The sequence below is a fragment of the Vigna umbellata genome, chromosome 1 (assembly GCF_029865625.1).
Source record: "Vigna umbellata cultivar VRB3 chromosome 1, Vumbellata_1.0, whole genome shotgun sequence".
Classification (NCBI taxonomy): Eukaryota; Viridiplantae; Streptophyta; class Magnoliopsida; order Fabales; family Fabaceae; genus Vigna; species Vigna umbellata.
This window is the reverse complement of record NC_142165.1, coordinates 28,773,536-28,794,024: the sequence shown is the minus strand read 5'-3', so window position 1 is coordinate 28,794,024 and position 20,489 is coordinate 28,773,536. Positions and strand designations below refer to the sequence as shown.

The following is a 20,489-nucleotide window of genomic DNA, read 5'->3' as shown; positions in this document are numbered from 1 at the left end:
CAAACGAACTCAGAAAAGGAGAAGACACAACGAAAATAAATTTATGAAGAGCAGAAGGGTCATTTCAAACGTTAGGGAGTGCAAATTGTAGTTTTGTGGATGTACAAAGAAAAAAACCCAAGAAGGGCACGTTGACGGGTCCATTTGTTAAAAAACCAATAGATTTCAAATACTGAATTAGGGTTTGTGTGTTCTCTCTTATAAAAGCGACCTCGCAACCCTGTTCTCCCATCGATTTCTTTTCACACATATTTCTCAGTTTCTTTGTTTTCTCAGTTTCTTTGTTTTCTGATTTCTGTGCATTTGTTTCTTATGCTGTTTCGGATTATTTAAACGGAGGACTGAAATTTTCGGGCTGTGATGAGTTCTAGAGAAAGTCATGCACCACTCTGATTATTCAGTGCTGATAAGTTTCTCAACCCATTCCATCTGAGCCCTTTTTTCTCTAAAGACCACTAAATTTGGTTATTCTTTCAAATTCATGTTTTTGGTTTTTGCATTTTTGTGTGTCTAATTGTTTGATTTGTATTCAAATTGGATAAGGGAACCGTGTGATGGGGTTTCTTAACCTAGCCATGATGCGGACCGTACAGCATTTATAGCTATTGGGGATACAATTTGGTTTCTGATGGTTCCCTGTTCATTCTTAATTCATTATTTAGGGTTTCTATTTTACTCTATCATCGTTTTCTAGAAATGCATCTAAAATCTGGGTTTGAAATTTAATGATTTACAGTAAAATCTTTGAACTGATTTCATCTTAACCTTTGAACTGATTTCATCTTAACCATTCAAAATCTGGGTTTGAAATTCTGTTTTATCTCTCTAAAAATAGAACAACTATTTTTCTTTGTAACATGCATGGCTTCTTCTTAATTACTTTCTTTCTCCCTTCCACATGTTTAATAATTCTGTCTTAAATTTCATGATGACAATACTTCTAACTCCGTTTGTTTTGTTTAAAATTAAACTTAAATTAGATTTTGAAATTTAATGATTTCTAAGGCTAATTTAATGATTTTTTCTGATCAAAACTTTAAATAAACCGGTTTTCTCACTTATAAACAAAGTCGCTGACAAACTTACTAAATTGAATTGTCTGCCAACTAAATTTAAGAATATTTGAAATTAAGTGAATGGATATGATATATTAATATTTTTCATACATCAAATTTGCAATTTCATGATTTAAAATTATCTAATCTTACAATTTAAAATTACATAAAAATAATCTTGGCATAACGGATCAATATACATAAATTTCTTCTAAAAATTTCATGCATCTAAAATCTCAATTTAAAATTAAATTAATATAACAACAATCCACATTTCGTATCCACAATTTGATATTTAAGTGGCATAAAATTCTTGTGAAAATTTCGTACACTAATATGCATAAACTTTGTGCAAATTTCATAAATTTAAATTTAGAATTTTATGATTTAAAATTATTGTCACAATTTAAAATTACATTATAGTAATATCCTATTTTTAATGGCTTACCACTGTAAAAAAATTATAACATTATAAAATGAATAAAATAAAATAGATGGTTGAATATATATATATATATATATATATATATATATATATATAATATAATTAATTTTAAAAGTAAATAACTATAAAATATAGAACAATTAAATTTGATATTTTTAGAGTGCATTAAGAGTACTTAAGATTAGGGATCATAACGGGTCGGGCGGATATTGCCTACCCGCAACTCGACCCGACAAAAAAAAATCCACCCGGTTTCGTTATCTACACAGATATCCGTTTAAAAAATATCCGTGGATATTTTAAAACTCACGGATACCCGTAGATATTCGTGAATACCTGCAAATATTTTAAAAAAAATATATTTTAATAAATTATTAAAATAAAATTTAAATAGAATTACAAAAAATATATAAAATATAATATATATTAAATTAAAATAAATATAAATTTAATTTTAATTAAATTTAATCTTATAAAATATAAATTAATGTTAATTTTAATTAAATTTAACTTAATAAAATATAAATTAAATTTTTATTTTTATTTTTTGCGGGTAGCGGGTATCTATGGGTACGGATAGTATACTACCTGCACCCGATCCGTTTATAAGCAGGTATTAAAATATCCGTTACCCACAGGTTGTAGGTAGTAAATATTCGCGGGTATCAATTATCCATCGCAGATTTTATCTGCGTATATCCGTGGACACGAATTTTTTTGCCATCCCTACTTAAGATCATTAAATCTTGTCTAAGACCAAAATAGTTCGAGGATCTCCTATCATTCTCTTTTCCACCTATCATCTCTGAGTTAAATGGTTGATAGACTATCAAAATACATCCTTATTGACCCATCAAATGTGAATTCATACACTAAGATCATTATTACAAGATTTCTTGAAATTTTCTCAATACCATCACCATACTTATCCACAACTATAATTGTCACCACAAATAATAATAAACGATGTTATAAACATACATCAATTTCATCACATATCTATTTCAAACCACCAAAAAAGAAAAACAAATCTAATTTACAAATTGGCGATCAAAGATGGTGCACAATGCTCAACCTTTTGTGAAAAGTGACTCTCAACACTATCTTTCTCGCAAAATATTGCGTTCAACGCCCTTAAACTAAATTGCTCTGAACTTGTATTGCAAATATGGCGCTCAACGACATCCTAGCATTGCTTAATGCCAAACTATTAGCAAAAAGTGGCACTCGACGATACAGTTGGTCGCTCGCTCAGTGCCTTGGATGTCCCAAGCCTATAACACAAACTAGCGCTTAACATTAGTTTGATATCTCTTAGTGAGTTGGTTCAAAACTGTTTTTACACACTAACACTCTTACCAATTTACTCAATTGCTCAAATTCTTAAGTTCTCTCAATCACACAAACCCAAGTACAAGCAAACAAATTTGTGAACAAATAATTCAGCTATGTAAACCAAAACGAAAATAGTCATATTCACCACAAATTAAATGCATCAAAACAAATATAGTTCATTATCAACATAAAATCAACCATTAATATGCACTCATCAATTTAGCAAAAACACCACAAGAGAATTAAAGACTAATTTTCCTTATTTGACAAAGTTGCTTAACAAATCCTAAAGAGCCAAGATGTCTCTTAACTTGCAAATTATTCCTTTTTTACACCTAGAGAAAACATCAAAACAACATGACCATGCCAACAAAGACATTGATAAACAGAGATTGAAGAAATACAACACAAGAATATATGCAAGCAAGAAAAACCACACATGCAACCAGATGAAATAGAAAAGACAAGGAAAAGGGGTTGAAAACCAACTTACGCAAACAAAAAAACTCGTCGCAAAGAGCAATCCTACTATCTCAGTTCCTCAATCAAATGAACATAGAGAAAAAAATGTTACAAAGAAGTAAATAAACTTTAAAAAAATGACTTTTAGAAAAATGATTTATTTTAAAATAATAAAACTCATTCATAACAAACTATTTATATTAAAAATTTGAGTATTAAAATAACCGATTTAACCCACTCTTACTTCTAAAACGTCATTGTCTAGGTCTTTATCTTATTCAATTTTTTTGAGTAAAATAAATTTTGAAAATTATGTATTATTGCTTTCATAAATAAAGTTCTAACTTTTTTTGAGTTTATTATACACACGTTTTACTTAATTATTTTAAACCAATTTTAATAAAATAAATGCAAAGACATTTTAGTAAATTATTAAATTAAACAATTTAATTCTTTTTCTTTTCACTCATAAATCACATCTACAATCTTTCCACCCACTTATAGTCATTTATATTCCACTTTCCTTACCTAAAAGTAACCTCCCTTTCCACTCTTTTTTTCCATCCTTTCCTTCCCTTTCCACCCATCCTCATCCAAACAAAGGTTCACTTATACCATATTCAATTATAGAGGGTTCATAAGTAATAAAATACAAAAAGCTAAGCAAAATTTCCCTCGATATGTACATTGCAACATATCAAACTGCAGAACATGAAACCTGGACATATGTTTTTGAACCGTCTTGAGTAACTGATAACTTCAACAAACCTCCTCACACAAACATGCAACACTTTGATCTACACAATCTGTCATTATCTCTCAGCAACAAAATTTAATCTTCTCATTATCTATCAACAATTTAGTCAAATATGGAATCAAAAGTAATTTGTGTCTAGTATCTGTACTTGTTAGTATACAGTTGTATAAGTTGACTGTGTCATGTTTACTGTGTCCATGGAAGTGCATCAGAATAAGGATTTGGTCCACAATATTTGAATAAACCTTCAATTTCAGGGCACCCATGGGGATAAGGAATTGAACGATGAAAAGGGTCACGCTTTAGTTTCTTGTGATAAAGTGAACCTCGACAGCCATATGGGTCTTTCTGGAACTGAGTTCTAACCAATTCCTCACCTCTTAGAGCAGCTGTTTTTGAATTTGATGTAGCAGGAGTACCAGCATAGAAGAACCTTGACTCTGGAAACCCAATAGCAGATCGATGTAGATGTGCAAATCTTTTTTCCTTGAAATCATAACTTACAACCTGATTTCCAGATTCAACAAATCAGATTGAAACATTTTGTTATATATTTTGGTTCCTTTATAGACATAGAAAAGAATGGAGGGATAACATATTCGATAAATTAAATCAGCATTTAGAAGGAACTAATGAATCTAACCCGTAAAAGCTTGCAATGCAATAAAAGAATAGAATTCTTCATTTCACATAAGAAAGGCTTACATACAGTTATATTTTGGGGATAGGAGCCAGTAAGCTCCCGGAATCGACAGACACTAAATAGAAGATTTTCAAAGCTGTCACGAGCATGCTCCTCTGTAAGTGCTCTCCATTTCACACTTTCTTCTTTACCTACAAAAGACCCAAAAGTATGACATCATTTCTGATAAAAATTAATTTGGAAAGCATATGCATATAAACTAAAGCTGAAAGATAGTGAAATTCATATCAACAGCAGCCTGATAAAACTGTTATGCAGCAGAAATTCATCGAGCCAACTTTATATTCATTAGTAGGTCCATGGCGTAAACCATTAATCAGAAGAAAAGCCGTTGAAACTTTAGTTTTGTATCTCTTCCTAAATCATTAACAAGGCCAAGAAAACATTTTTTACAATAAGAATGTTCCTTACTGCACTTCCTTTCTTTTCCTATTGAAATAAACATTCCCTATGATTTTTTATGCTTTCAAATCACAGAAGTTGGACTCAAATAGAATGAGTTCATCCAAAACACAACATTAAAATCAAATATTTGGAATATTGAAGTTGCTTTCCATAAATTCAAATCACTGGATTTTAAAATCTACAAGCCTAATTCATGCACTATTTCTATTTATTCAGATCAAATTGCTCAACTCGTAAAAGTTGTAGTATATGAAAAAACTTTATTCATAAACCTGTGCATGCATTAAAAATAATATAGACAAGAAAAATAACAACTTATAAAAAGTCATAAATAGTGAGATCCAATACATAACAACTGAAATAGGTTCAAAATTTATAAAATCACTCATAATAAACGATAAATTCATAATTGTCCAATACAAACAAAAACTATCCAAGGTTGCTCACTGGATTGGAGGATGGTGCGCTGCGTCAATCTTCTTGGTGTTGTGATGTTAGGGTTTGGTGATCCATTTTTTATTAAAACTGACCTGGCCCAACCCAAAAAGCCCAACGCTCTTACCTTTTTCTGTTAGGATTGTGTTTCACAGATCACAACCAGCGGGGAAGACACATGAGCACAAGTTTCACCATGGTCCCCTGTGATTACCACCCTCACTGTCTTCAGCACTCTGTCCTCACTGCCTACGCTGCTACCCTTGCATTCAATATCTAGAAAATTTGAATGGGATAGTAGTACGGGTGATTCAGAAAATGCTAGAAAAAGACTGAGTCAAGAAGAGAGCGAGGTGACTGTCAAGTATTTTCAAGAAAAGGGACACTCAAACTACTATCAATTCCATTTTAAAGAGAAGTGAGAGGGAGGATGCATGTCAAGAAATTGCTCTATTTTTCTACAACAATGCTATTCCATTTAATGTAGCAAAGAGCAAAGAGTTCAAGAGGATGCTTGAGTTGGTTGCCAAACATGGTCTCGAATTTAAGCCACCATCATACCATAAGATTAAGGTGAAATATTTGAAGCAACAGGTTCAAAAGGCCAATCTGATCTTGGAAGAACATAAACTATTTTGGATGAAATATAGATGCACAACAATGATAGATGAATGGATTGATAAGAGGAGATGGACTATACTCAATTTTCTGGTTAATAGTCAAGGGGGACTGTCTTTTTTAAGTCTATTGATGCTTCTGACATATGCAAGACAACTGAAAAAGTTTATAAGATGTTGTTGAGGGGGTTTGGAAAAAAAAATGTGATCCAAATTGTAACTGACAATGCAACAAATTACAAGACAGCTGGAGAATTGTTAATGCAAAAGTGACAAAAGTTATATTGGACACCTTATGCACCCCACTGCATGGATTTTAATGTTGGAAGATTTTGAAAAGAAAATACCACTCCATCATGAAACAATAGCCAGTGGTAAGAAAATCACAATCTACATCTATTCAGGATCAAGTCTTATTTCCTTGTTGCACAAATTTATAAAAGGGGCAGATTTCATAAGCCCTGTCAATACTCGTTTTGCCACTTCCTTTTTGACTTTGGGATGCTTGAATGAAAATAAAAGGTCACTTATTAAGATGTTCACATCAAAGGGGTGGAAATCTAGTCAATTGATAAAGACTTGTCAAAATATATTTTAGGAAACTTTAAATATTATTTCCATGTATTTAATTTGTTATATTCCCTGTATCTTGCTATTATTATTAGAATTACAGTCCCACAATTTTAGGGATTTGTTCCGTAGAATAGGCTGCTCATTCAATGAGCTCTTGTATATATATCCAATGCATGTAAGGAGACATATAATAGAAAATAATATATTCTCTCTCCTAAATTCAAGATGGTATCAGAGCCATGGTTAGAGCCTATCCTAGCGAGTTCTAAGTGGACATTTCTGTTTCCACCCGTTGCCGGGCCGCTATTGGACCACCCATTAATTTCTACTATCACACACGAGATGTCTATACCTCGGCGTGAAGGAGGTGTGTTGGAAGTTCCACATCGACTAGAGATAAGGCCAATTTATAATATATAAGTGAGGTGCAATCCTCACCTTACAAGCTAGTTTTGTGGGATTGAGTTAGGCTTAAAATCCACTTTTAATAGATGTTACTTTCAATGAACGAGTAAGCTACTTTGACCAATCTCATCTTCAGGGGAGACTTTAAGAGAGGAAGATGAACCTTTGATGTTACCAAATCTGTCTTTTGGACCAGAAACAAAAACTCAAAAGGATATGACCACTATATGTGAGGTTGAAGCTGAAGAGGAACAAGTAGAGGTGAATCAAATACCTCAATCTGTAGGACCAACAACTAAACCTCATGATAATACAAAATTTGGGAAAAATTTGGTGTACACACAAAGAGAAAAGGCCATTCCAAGATCTACTCATGTTCAAGAATCCAACCCTACAACATTACCTGAGGTAATTCCTTTTGATCCTATAAATTCTATCTCTACTGCTTGTGATGAATTTCCTTCTGAAAAACCAATTGAACAGATAGATCATAATTTAGACCTCCCAATTGCTCTTAGAAAAGGAACCAGAACATGCACCAAACAACAACCTTACCCCTTGACAAATTATCTATCCATTGAAAAATTCTCACCTACCCATAAAACCTTTCTCACAAGCCTAAACACCACAACTACACCTTCTTCTGTATCTGAGGCATTAATTGGCAAAAAATGGAAACAAGCCATGGACTTGGAAATGGAGGCGTTGGAGAAAAACAATACTTGGCAGCTAGTCTCCCTACCACCTGGAAAAAGGGCTATTGGGTGCAAGTGGGTTTATACAGTGAAGTACAAGGCTGATGGGACTATTAAGAGGTATAAGGCAAGGTTGGTAGCCAAGGGATTCACCAAAACATATGGAGTGGATTACCTAGAGACTTTTGCACCAGTTGCCAAAATGAACACACTTAGAGTAATTTTGTCGTTGGCAACAAACTACAATTGGGAACTGCATCAATTTGATGTAAAAAATGCATTCCTACATGGGGATCTTGAAGAAGAAATATACATGGAAATACCACCCGGTTATCCAGGACAAATTGAGGCCAACACAGTTTTCAAATTAAAAAAGGCGCTATACGGGTTGAAACAGTCACCTAGAGCATGGTTTGGGAGATTCACCAAAGTTATGACAAGTCTTAAATACAAACAAAGCCAAGGGGACCACACTTTATTCATCAAACATTCTGATTCAAGGGGAGTGACAATACTATTGGTTTATGTGGATGATATAATTATTACTGGGAATGATAAAAAGGAACAACAAAGGTTGAGCCAATGCTTTGCCAAGGAATTCGAAATCAAGACTTTAGGGAAGCTAAAATATTTTTTGGGAATTGAAGTAGCCCATTCCAAGAAAGGAATCTTCATATCCCAACAAAAGTATATCATTGATTTGCTACAGGAGACTGGTAAAACAACCTGCAAACCAGCAAGTACACCTGTTGATCCAAATATAAAGTTGGGAAGTGCAGAGGAGGATGTTTATGTGGATAAATAAATGTATCAAAGACTTGTGGGAAGCTCATTTACCTATCTCACACTAGGCCAGATATTGCCTTTGCTGTGAGCTTAGTTAGCCAATTTATGCACCAACCAAAGGAAGCACATTTACAAGCTATACTTAGAATTGTCCAATATTTAAAAGGGACTCCGGGAAGAGGAATTTTGTTAAAAAAAAATAAGAATGCCAGTCTTGAGGCATATACAGATGCTGATTATGCAGGTTCAGCTGTGGATAGAAGGTCAACTACTGGATATTGTACCTTTCTTGGTGGAAACCTAGTAACTTGGAAGAGCAAAAAACAAAGTGTGGTAGCTAGATCTAGTGTTGAAGCAGAATTTTGAGCAATGACCCAAGGAATATGTGAACTTTTTGGCTAAAGATTATATTGGAAGACTTAAGGATAAAGTGGGATGAACCAATGAGGTTATATTGTGATAATAAATCTGCAATAAGTATAGCACACAACTCAGTACAACATGATAGAACCAAACATATTGAGGTGGATAGACATTTTATCAAAGAAAAGCTTGACAGTGGCTTGATTTGCACCCTATATGTGTCCACTCAAGGTCAACTTGCAGACATACTCACCAAAGGATTGAGCAGCAGTAATTTTGAAAGAATTATATCCAAGATGGGAATGGAAAACACTTATTCACCAGCTTGAGGGGGAGTGTCAAAATATATTTTAGGAAACTTTAAATATTATTTCCATGTATTTAATTTGTTATATTCCCTGTATCTTGCTATTATTATTAGAATAACGATCCCACAATTTTAGGGATTTGTTCCGTAGAATAGGCTGCTCAATCAATGAGCTCTTGTATATATATCCAATGCATGTAAGGAGACATATAATAGAAAATAATATATTCTCTCTCCTAAATTCAAGAAGACTAGAGATGGAGGGTTTGTGGAAAATTTGATATTGGATAAGAGATTTTGGAAAAATATTTTGAATTGCATGATGGGTGTTCTTCCCCTCATTAAGGTGTTGTGCATGGCAGATTCCAATGTGAAAGCAGCCATGGGATTTATTTATGAAGAAATGGATATTGCTAAAGAGAAGATACAAAGTCTTTTCAGTGGAGTTAGAAAAAGGTAATAATAACTAATTATCTTACACTTATATTGGAGATTAATTTACTTTTATCTTACTTAGCTACACTCCCCTTTAGGAAATCATTGACCAAAGATGGGGCAACCAATTATATAGGCCATTGCATGCTGCAGGCTATGACCTTAATCCCATGTTGCACTATGATACTAAATTTAAAGTTGACTATGAGGTGCAACGTGGAATGCATGATTGTTTGGATAGGTTGGTGGGAAACATTTATGAGATCAGTAAGATTGATGCTCAAATCGAAAGTTTTAAGAGCAAAATTGGATTTTTTTGTAGTTCGATAGCTCAACATGCACTCAAAAACCAAATTCCATCACAATGGATTATCCAAAATTATGAAGATTTGCAATTAGAGTATTGAGCTTGACTTGTAGTTCATTCAGTTGTGATCATAATTGGATTTCTTTTGAGAGGGTAAGAATTAAATTTATGAAATTGATCTTATAATTAGTTTTTAGAGGCTAGTATATGTTAGTTACTTTTATAATTATTTAGGTCCACACCAAGAAAAGAAATCATTTACAGAAAAAGACTATGAATAATGTGGTGTTTGTGATGGCTTATTCAAGATTGAAGAAGGATGTTAAGAAAACAAAGGACTATAACATCGATGATCTTGCTTTTGATGATGGATGGACTATGGAGGAAAATGAAGCAAATTCAACTTTGGATGCTTTAGATGAAGACACTTAGTTGAAGTTGGAGAAAATGAAGATGTTAGTAAAGTTGGTGTTGCTACACCTATGGATGATTCGGAGGTTCCTCCAATTTGGAGTCCATTTTTCATCAGAAGCAAGATCATCAATGTTTTAGTCATTTGTTTTTCTAACATCAATGTTAGTAGTCAGGTATGATCTTCTTGTTCAATCTTGATGTTTTGTTGTAAACAATTTCTTTCTTGGTGTGGACTAAAATAGTTATAAAATTAATTAACACATTACACTAGACTACTAGATAGTATAGATAAATAATTATAAAATCAATTTCATAACTTTGAATTCTTACCCTTTCAAAAGCACTCCAATTACACTCACATCAAATGAACTACAAGCTAGAAAACCTTTGTAATTCTATATGTTCAACACCATATGATTCCCCACTATTGTACTGGAGTTTTGGTTTTAAATGCAAATTGAGCCATTAGACTACCAAAATAAAAAAATCTAAAATTGCTCTTGAAACTTTCAATATAAGGATCAGTCTTACTTATCTCATTTCATACCATCCTATCGATGATAAATCATATATTAATTGGTTCACTTCATAATCAATTTCAAATTCAGGATTATAGTGCAACTTGAGATTAAGATAATATAGCCTGCAACATGCAATGGCACATGCAATTCGCTGTCCTATCTTTGATTAATGATTTCGCAAAGGGGAGTGTGGCTATGAAAGATAAAAATAAATAAATTAATCTCCAAACAAAGTCTATAATTAAAAGAAAAGTATAAAATCAAACAAGTGAAAGGTATTATTACCTTTTACTAACTCCATTGAAGGGACTTTGTATCACCATTTTAGCATATCCATTTCTTCATAAATGAATCCCATGACAATCTTTCATAAAAGCACTTAAGAAGCTCAAAAAATATTTCATGCATATAACACATGGATTTTTACTTCATTGATTTTTCTTGTTCATTCATTAGTCCCCAACCATGCGCAACACCTTAATTAAGGAAAATGCACCCCTCATGCAATTCAAAATAAATATCAAAATTGCGACCAGATTTCCATCTATAGTATTTACAACATGACTAGATTGCCTTTTCTTGGATGTGAACATCCTAATATTAATCACTTATTTTCAATCAAGCATCTCAAAGTCAAATAAAAAGTGTCAAAATGAGTATTAGCTAGTCTTATCAAATCCGTTCCTTTAGTAAATTTTTGCAATAAGCAAATAAGAGTAGTTCTTGAATAGATGTGGGTTATGATTTTTTTACCACTTGTGTTGTGTCTTGACGGAGTGGCATTTTCTTCTCAAAATCTTCCAACATTAAATTCATGCAATGAGCTCACAAGGTGTTCAATATAACTTCTTTCTCTTTTGTGTCAACAAGTCTCAAATTAACTTGTAATTATTGCATTATCAGTTATAACTTCGATCACATTCTCTTCCCCAACCTCCTCAATGACATCACATTATCTTGAAAAAGAATTTCTTTTATATAGTCCTCCTCTTATTAGTCCATCCATCTGTCATTATAGAGCACCCATTTTTTCTTGCAAAACAGTTTATGTTCTGTCCAAAGTTGTTACTTCAAATATTTCACCCTAATTTCATGGTATGATTGTGGCCTACATCCAGTACCATGTTTGGCAACCAACTCGAGCATCTTCTTTAACACTTTACTCCTTGATAAATTAAATAGTAAAGCATTGTTGTAAGAAAATAAGGCAATTTCTTGACGTGCATCCTCTCACTTTTCTTGAAAATGGCAATGATAGCAATTTGATTGATCACTTCCACTTTCATGAGAATACTTGATGAGTCATGACCCTATTCTGCTTGCTTTAGCTTTTGTCCAGCATCCTCTGAATCGCCTATTCTACTACCCCTTTCAAATCCTTTGTATTTTGACTTTTTAATCAAATTTTGCTGCAACTAATAAACAAAATCCAACATTAATTTTTTAACATCTTCATGAATCTTCAGGAATGGTTATACAAGCTCCAACATCCTTTGAAGTTCATGCTAATTGAAGTTTCAATCAATAAATTCTCTTGTCAATACTTTATCACAGTATTTACACTTCACATTTCTTGTTTTCCCATCAATTCAAACCCAATGAGTCCATGTAGGATCAGTCTTTGCTCTGATACCACTTCCTCTTTTAGCAGCATGACCTAAACCACCTTCAATGATGCCATTTTTTTCTTCAAATTCTGAAGAGGACAAAACACTCTCCAAAATGGTAGCAAGAATTGAAGAAAGCATTAAGAAGAAACACAGAACAAAACACAATTGAAATAAAGGCAACTACCAATAAGTCTTGTGATGGCCGATGGTGGTGAAGCCAGCATCAGTGACAACAGTGTCAATGTTGCAATGGTTGACAAGGATGACAATGATGGTTGTGCTGTCGATAATCAGAGCATGTGTGGCTGAGAGTTCTTTGATTTTGTTTGGTTTGCAAATGGGAACCCTAGGGGAAAAGAGAAGAGTTTGGCTTCTTTTTCGGGTCAGGTTTTTTAGCAAACAAATGGATTGACACAGTACATGATCCTCTGATTTTAAAGGCAACCATGTGATCCAACTACATCTGCTCTTCTCCCGATCTGTCATGACGTCACCTCATTGCATCCCCCTTACTCATATGATCGAGTACAAGAGTATACACTCATAATTGTAAACATGATTCAGACACATGATTGTATGTTAGATGAATCATATGACATCATGGAACATTGTTAAAAACCTTAACAACTTCCTCAGAAGTCTCTTTTGGTCTTTCTTTCCTTTTCACAAAAACTGAATATACAATCTACCATTTTAATTGTTGGCCATCTATTGGCCTTCATTGCATGTGTCCAAACCAATTTTTTGGATATTTATCATTTTTTTCTCAATCAATATTATACAAATCTCTTCTTGTATATAATAATTTTGTTTCTTGTCATTTCTTGAGTGGCCTCACATCCATCATGACTCCTTCCTTTCTTTCATGTCACCCCTTTAAAGCGCAACATTCACTGCCATTTAATATAGCTTGACGGACTAAATGTAAAACTCACATTCAACTTTGGTAGATACTCTACAATCACAAATACCTCTCTAAATTTTTCTCTATTATGGTCCTCTTGCTAGTATCTTAGTGTAACATATCATTAATTTCTCTATCATTTTTGTAATATTAATCCTAGATATTTTTTTTATTTGATTCTTAGGAAGGATTCAAACTCAATGCTAGTGTATTTACACTAACTCACCAACTGATCAACCAAATAAGTTATAGTTAAACTTATGAACTTATTGTACAATATCTTCTGGTTTGACTTCCAAGTCAGATTCCTTCTCTCTTGCTAAAGTTAAAATGCATAGACTTTAGTGTATGCCTAGTAAGCTAAAACCCTTTGTTTCCAAAGTGTGTGTCCAAAGTTTAAGCCTAATGTTAACTATTTCCCTATCCCTCAATAAAGACTGTCATCCCAAAAAAACAAAACATAAAGTTAGGGATGGATAATATTTTTTATGTCCTTGAAAAGCATATGTAAGACTAGATCTAACAAGCAAAGATTTATGACTGAATCTTGATGCAATCTTATCCCGATAAGAAAGTTCTTAGCATAATCTCTTGGATAGGCCAAACTGTCAAATGACTAGTAAACACTAGAGGAAATATTCTATAACATGGAAATTTGAAAAATAATTCTACTAAATTAATATGATATTGTCTTAAAATTATAGCACTTCCCAAGGGATATGATCTTGTTGCTAATGAGAAAATATGACTATAAATAAAGAAAATCACAAATTCAATGTACCAATTCACATGTTCTTTTTCACATACATGGGTAGCATAAGTGCAACCAAAGACCAGCTTAATTCCCTACTTAATCGACCATCTTCAATTATCTCTTATTATGTCAATTTATATTTTGTTTTTGGACATTCATATCTCGCACATAGTGTCTGATCTTCCTGGGAGCAACAAACTACAAACCCAAAGCAGCAGTGTCAAACACATGACAAAGATAAACAGTACAATCAGGGAATTCTATTCTATTCCTTCTCCTTTAATAATGGTTCCTAACCTGTAATCCCTAACAATAAACATTAAGCAGGCATTTAGTTTCACCAGTCAGACAAAATATGCTACAATGCAAGTTCCATAACTCACCAAACCACCCTTTTGAATCCGCAACAGCCCAGTAACTCTGGGCCTCGCTGCGAGGTCCCGCTTCTCTACGAGTCTCTCCACCGCTGAACAGGAGCAAAGCAGAGTCATCCTTTGCCGCAATTTCAATCCCTTGAAGAATGTGTGTCACAAAAGTGGAAGCTTGGCCAGGATTCTTCTGATAAGACTCTAAAAACCAAGAATCCTCTTTGTCAATTTTGCCACAACTACTACTAGTGTAAACAGAATGCCCAGCAACCATCACAAGGTTTTGAAGCTTGGAGAAAGGGAAATCATCAGAACTCATTTCAGCTTTTACGTAGCCACTTTGCACCTTATATGGGGTTCCATAAAAGGAGAAAATCATGACAAGTATGAACACAAAGGACAAAGCTAAGAAGAGACCCTTTAGAGGGTGAAGCTTAAGGTAGTGGTGCAATCGATTCCCAAATGACTTTATCATTCTGATGGGGTGAAAGGGGGAACTTTTGGGCTTTCGGGTTCGTTTTATGGCAGTTCCCGATTCTAAGTCAAAATCGCTTCTTGGGTATGCGAGAAAGGACTTGGAAGCCTGAGATCCAAAAGGGTAACTGTTCATTGTAATGGGGTTTTCTATTATTTGGGAAAAAGAGTGAAGCTAAGCAACGGAATCATTGGACCGCAGTGGAAACACAAGCGATGAAGGAGTTCACACGGAGCAGTGAGTGGCGAAAATATGGCGTTTGAAGGCTCTAACGATTCACACAGAGAATTAAATTGAAGGACCTGAGTTAGAATAAGAGAGAATGCTCATGATAATGGAGAAGTGAAAGTTTTGGTTTGGTTGAGTGAAATTGCTGAGAATTGTTGTTGCAGCAGTGTGCGTGGAAGAAGTTGCGATGTGGAGCAATGCAGAGGATCAAAAGGGATCCAACTTCGGAGGATCTGTCCTTGTCTGTTTGGAAATCGCTATTTTATCAGGGGAATGAACACTTTCATCCAAGTGGTGAATTTAATTCTTAACAAAAATAAAAATTCAATTTAATTTTTAACGTATTAATAGTACGCTGGAAATGAAAAAAGAATTGGACCCATTTTTTGCTAAAGTTACTTTTTCGTACTTAAGTCATACCGAACCCTATTGATGTAGGATCATCACTTTAGCCACAATTTGTGACTTCCCATACTTGTATTAATTATATGAATTGATGTTAAATTGTACAATATGACTCAAGAACTCTACATGCCTGATCGTTGGTTTAAATTTCTAGGTCTGCTTTGTATTAGTTGCAAAATTGAGAAGATCTTTTTTCATGTAATGGTATTAAAAAAATGTGAATACGTAAATTTTAGTAGTTATATTTATATTGGAAAGATTACACGTTTTGTGAGTTGTAACAAGAAGTTGGAGTCTAGTCAAGGCTTCAATCACAGTAAGTATGGTTAATCAAATTCAAAAAGAGTTAAAACCATCTATAAAACTAAACTCTTATTTATTTAGGTTATTGTCTTTAAGAGTTTTACAAATTTAATTTGTGGTATTTATGTTTGTTGAAAACAAAACAAAAGAGAAAGAGACAAAAAGTAAAAAAGTAAAAAGAAAAAGTGAAAAACAAAAGTGTGTACAAGAGACCATTAGTGCAGTCGCATATCTTTGACTAAACATTGTAATAGTACATGCACATTAGAACTGAAAGTGTGTCAAGGGGTTTCAAGTGTCACTCACACTTTCACATAGGATTTTCCTAGCTTAGTGAATTGTTTTTATTGTTCTTTCTACCTTATTTTGATTATTGTAATTCTTGTTTCATTTTTAGGTCTTTGTGATATATACGGTGGTTCCTTTGTTTTCAAGTAGATAGATCTTTCTTTGGTTTCTATGAACACTCTACAAACACCATTAGGGAAAATTATTTTGAAGATTTTTACTTAAAAAACATTGATGAAAGTAATCCCAAACTACTCTATCTAGGAAAGACTGAGTTCTAGACTTGTTCACTTGTGACTCACCTCTCTTTCTTGGGAGCTACTTGGAACACTTTTATCATTAATTTCTTTCTAGAAATCCTCCACCAAAAAGAAAAATCTTTTTGGAAAATCTTTATCATTCATAGTTGTGAACATTTTGAAAATCTTTGTGAAAAACTTTCTTCTTCACAACATCATGAGTGATAATTCACATCATTTTAATTTGCATGATAGTTTTTGGATCATAGTAGTTTCCACATTTTGATAGTAAAGTTGATCTAGTGTCATGCTTAGATTGGGAGAAAAAGGTTGAAAAGTGTTGATAGGGGGAGCTATACCTACCCTATATATCTATGTTTTTTATGATGAACAAAAGAATGATTTTATGGTTTCTTACACAACAAATGGCATAATAATTACTTTACCTTTATTGTGTTTGTTCTTGATGTATGAAATCATTATTGATAAATGATTCATGAGTTAAATAGATTGAATGTTTCATTTCTGGTAAGAAATAATCGGTTAAGTAATGTATATAATCTGTTAGATTTCTCCATATATTACTATATGCTTAACATGGCCAAATAACTGTGTAGTAATCGATTACATAAGTTGTATAATCAATTGAAGCACGATGGTATGCCAATATGTGTTTGATAAGTGCATTAATCTATTTGGAATAGAAATTGATTTGAAAATTTGCTTAAATATTGAAGATAATCGATTACATAAGTTTCATAATAAGTTAAATATGTTTCTCTTGTCAAAATCAATTTCATTTAAAGCTTGGATTGTTTCTAACGGTCATATGAATTTATTGCTGGCTTGTATGAATTGTTTAATCGATTGCATGCGCTGTATAATTTGTTAAATCTAAATAGAGGCAAATCTGTTAAAGTAGAAGGAAAAACTTAACAGATTACATTAATTTCGTAATCAATTAAATTGCGTCAGGATTCAAAAATCCTATAAATAATGGTCTTGCTCGCTGTTTCAAACTAATCTTTTGAGCTATCAATTTCATAACTAACATTTTGATTAAGTATTTATTACAGGAGAGTCCAAGAACCATCTTCAAGAATCAAGGATAAAAATTAGGTTTATACATCAAGATTCTATCAAGAAATTGGGCTGAACAGTATTGATTCATTCTGCACTATTAGAGTGTACCTGGACAATTAATTTCAATGTTTGAATTTGCAATCTGAGTATTGTGTTCCTATGCTGTTGTGCTAGGGGGAGAGAACTGTGATTGTTCTCATTGAGAGTTGGTATTGCTTTCAAGGTGTAAAGAGAGTTGTGAGTGTTCTCTGCTTTTGGTAAGATTGTGAGGGTATTCACATCTTGTTACTATAGTGATTTTGAGTGGGGTGAGAAGTACATTGAGAGGGGATATCTCTGGATGATACTATAAGTGTTGTATTATTACAAGAAGGCCACCTCATTGCTTATTTCAGCGAAAAACTTCATGGGGCCACTTGTAATTATCCCACCTATGATAAAGAACTCTATGCTCTTGTGAGGGCTCTTCAAACTTGGAAACATTACCTTGTTTCCAAGGAGTTCATCATTCATAGTGATCATGAATCACTAAAATACTTGAAGAGCCAACACAAGTTGCAACAGAGACATGTCAAATGGCTAGAGTTCATTGAACAATTCTCTTATGTTATCAAATACGAGAAAGACAATTCTAACATTAAGGCAGATGCTTTATCAAGAAGAAACAATTTGTTGGCCACATTAGGTGCTCAAATTCTTGGTTTTGATAACATAACTGAATTGTATGCTCAAGATAGTGAGTTTGCCACTATTTATGAGGAATGTCTGCACAAACCACAAGGAGGATTTTATGTGAGATATGGGTACGTCTTCAAGGAAGGCGACATTTGTATACCCCAAGGATCACATAGAAAACTCCTTGTAAAAAAAATGCATGAGGGAGGGTTAATGAGGCATTTTGGGGTAAACAAAACCCTAAGCATGCTAAAAGACAAATTCTTTTGGCCCCACACGAGAAGAGATTTCCAAAGACATTGCTACAAGTGCATCACTTGTTTAAAGTCAAAATCTAGAGCAATGCCTTATGGCCTCTGATGAATCAATATTTTTATACTATTCACTTAGCTTTTTGTACTACATTTGATTAGGAAATTGTGCTTAATTGTCCAATATTTCCTCACTTTTGATATTTGGGCTTAATTTGGCCAATAATTCTTATTTTAATTAATTTGAATTATCTGATGCTAATTATTTCCATTATTAATTACAGGTGGAATATTATTTTGGAACATCAAGAGAGTTGCCACGACATTCTTTACTTGTCACATCAACATTTTTATTTAAATTAAAATGTAATTTCGTTTTTAGGTAGTTTTTGGACACATTTGACTTTTTAGGCCGTTTTTGGGTCATTTTTTGTAGAGGCCCATTAGTGGGCTGACCTACGGTTGTGTGCTAAAGAGGGGGTAGACCCCAAACACACCTCTAACTCTCTCATTTTCACGTTTTCTAGCTTTGGTCAGCAAAGGGAGAGCTCCCCCATTTTGGGGTTTTAGGTTTTCATTTACATTTCAATGTAATTTCAATTATGCACTTATATTTTCTCTCTTTAGCTTTCAATTTTGTTTCTCTACATTGCTTCAATTCCAATTTCGTTTCTCTCATTGCTTGCTGTTTCGTTTTATTACTTTGGGTTCCATTTCTAAATTTGCATTTCAATCCATTTACGTTTTTGTATTCCAGTCTGCACTTTAAGTTTCGTTTTCCCCAATTTGGTTTTCCCTAATTTCGTTGCAGGTTCTATTGCGTTTCTGTTTTGTGCATTTTTGTAGCAGATTTAATGTTGAATTGCTTTTCGTTTTGTTGCTGCAAATTCGTGTTAATGTTAGTTTAAGTGTTCTTGGTTGGTGTTAGTGAGATTGCAACGTTTTCCTTGAGATTGTTGGTCTATAATGGTGATTTCACTGTTTTAACCTTGCTCCATATTTAATTATGTTCTATGCTTGCAATTGGGTACACGCTTAGTTTCCTAATTGTATTTAATCTTTGCTTAGATGATTAACCTGCATTTGCTTAATCTGTGGCAGCATGGAAATGATTAAATGAGAGCATTATGTTTGCTTAATTCGCTTTTATGACAAACTCTATTTGATTAGGGGTTAGAGTAGTGTGTAATTGTTGATAATTTGTGATTGAAAACATTGCAATTGATCTAGATACCAACCCGTTTTAAACCTGTGTTGAATTTGGTGTTTAATTTAGTTCATTTTAATTCACAAAAACTCTTCACAAACCCCCCCACCAAGTGTTTGATCTAATGACTGAACCAATATTTGGTCCTTGAGAGACAACCTAGGAGTCATTTCCTAGTCTATACTGCACTTTAATTGCATATTAAATTTGATTCGGGTACGAACTCGATCAAATTTTGGCGCCGTTTCCGGGGACCAACGGTTCGGTCTTAGGTTCTTTGTTGTGTTAGTGTGTGTTGTGTGTGCGTTTTTGTGTGTCTTGTTATGGTCTGTGTGTGCGTGTTGCATGTTTAATTGTGTTGTTTGTTGTTTGTTTGAGTCACAATTAAGAGAAATAGGATTTTCTTTGGCTTGTGAGGCACTAGAATGCACTGAAAGAGTTGCACACATAGTGAATAGTGCATGGATAGTGTTTTGCGTCACGGAGTCGGAATTGGACAAATCCTGTGTTTTGTGGGTGGAAACCATGAGTTGAGCAAGAGTTGTCGCATTCTGCCATGGGCACCGCCCTCTCAGCCTGAAAAAAAGTCGTTTACTATTTCTTTTTTATTTTTTAAGTTTTATTTTTGTCATTTTTCACACTTTCTTGTGTTGGTTGACATAACTATACTTTGAATTTT

At 33.5% G+C, this 20,489-nt stretch overlaps 2 protein-coding genes and 1 non-coding gene across 3 annotated transcripts; 2 read left to right on the top strand and 1 right to left on the bottom strand.

Moving 5' to 3' along the window:
* Positions 1 to 352: 352 nt before the first annotated feature.
* Positions 353 to 437, top strand: LOC148205085 (small nucleolar RNA Z221/R21b). The gene has a single exon (XR_015783986.1). It is a non-coding gene; the product is annotated as a small nucleolar RNA Z221/R21b (small nucleolar RNA).
* Positions 438 to 3,889: 3,452 nt separating this feature from the next.
* Positions 3,890 to 15,641, bottom strand: LOC124834249 (uncharacterized protein C57A10.07-like). Its single transcript, XM_088102658.1, has 3 exons — positions 14,672 to 15,641; positions 4,764 to 4,888; positions 3,890 to 4,561 (listed from the first exon to the last, which is right to left on the bottom strand). Exons 1-3 carry the CDS (start codon positions 15,264 to 15,266, stop codon positions 4,241 to 4,243), a joined length of 1,041 nt encoding a protein of 346 aa, XP_087958784.1. The 5' UTR covers positions 15,267 to 15,641; the 3' UTR covers positions 3,890 to 4,240.
* LOC148205084 (uncharacterized) lies at positions 6,510 to 10,006 on the top strand. The gene is made up of 2 exons (XM_088102668.1): positions 6,510 to 6,780; positions 9,583 to 10,006. The coding sequence occupies exons 1-2, from the start codon at positions 6,510 to 6,512 to the stop codon at positions 9,801 to 9,803; spliced, it is 492 nt and encodes a 163-aa protein (XP_087958794.1). The 3' UTR covers positions 9,804 to 10,006.
* Positions 15,642 to 20,489: the final 4,848 nt, after the last annotated feature.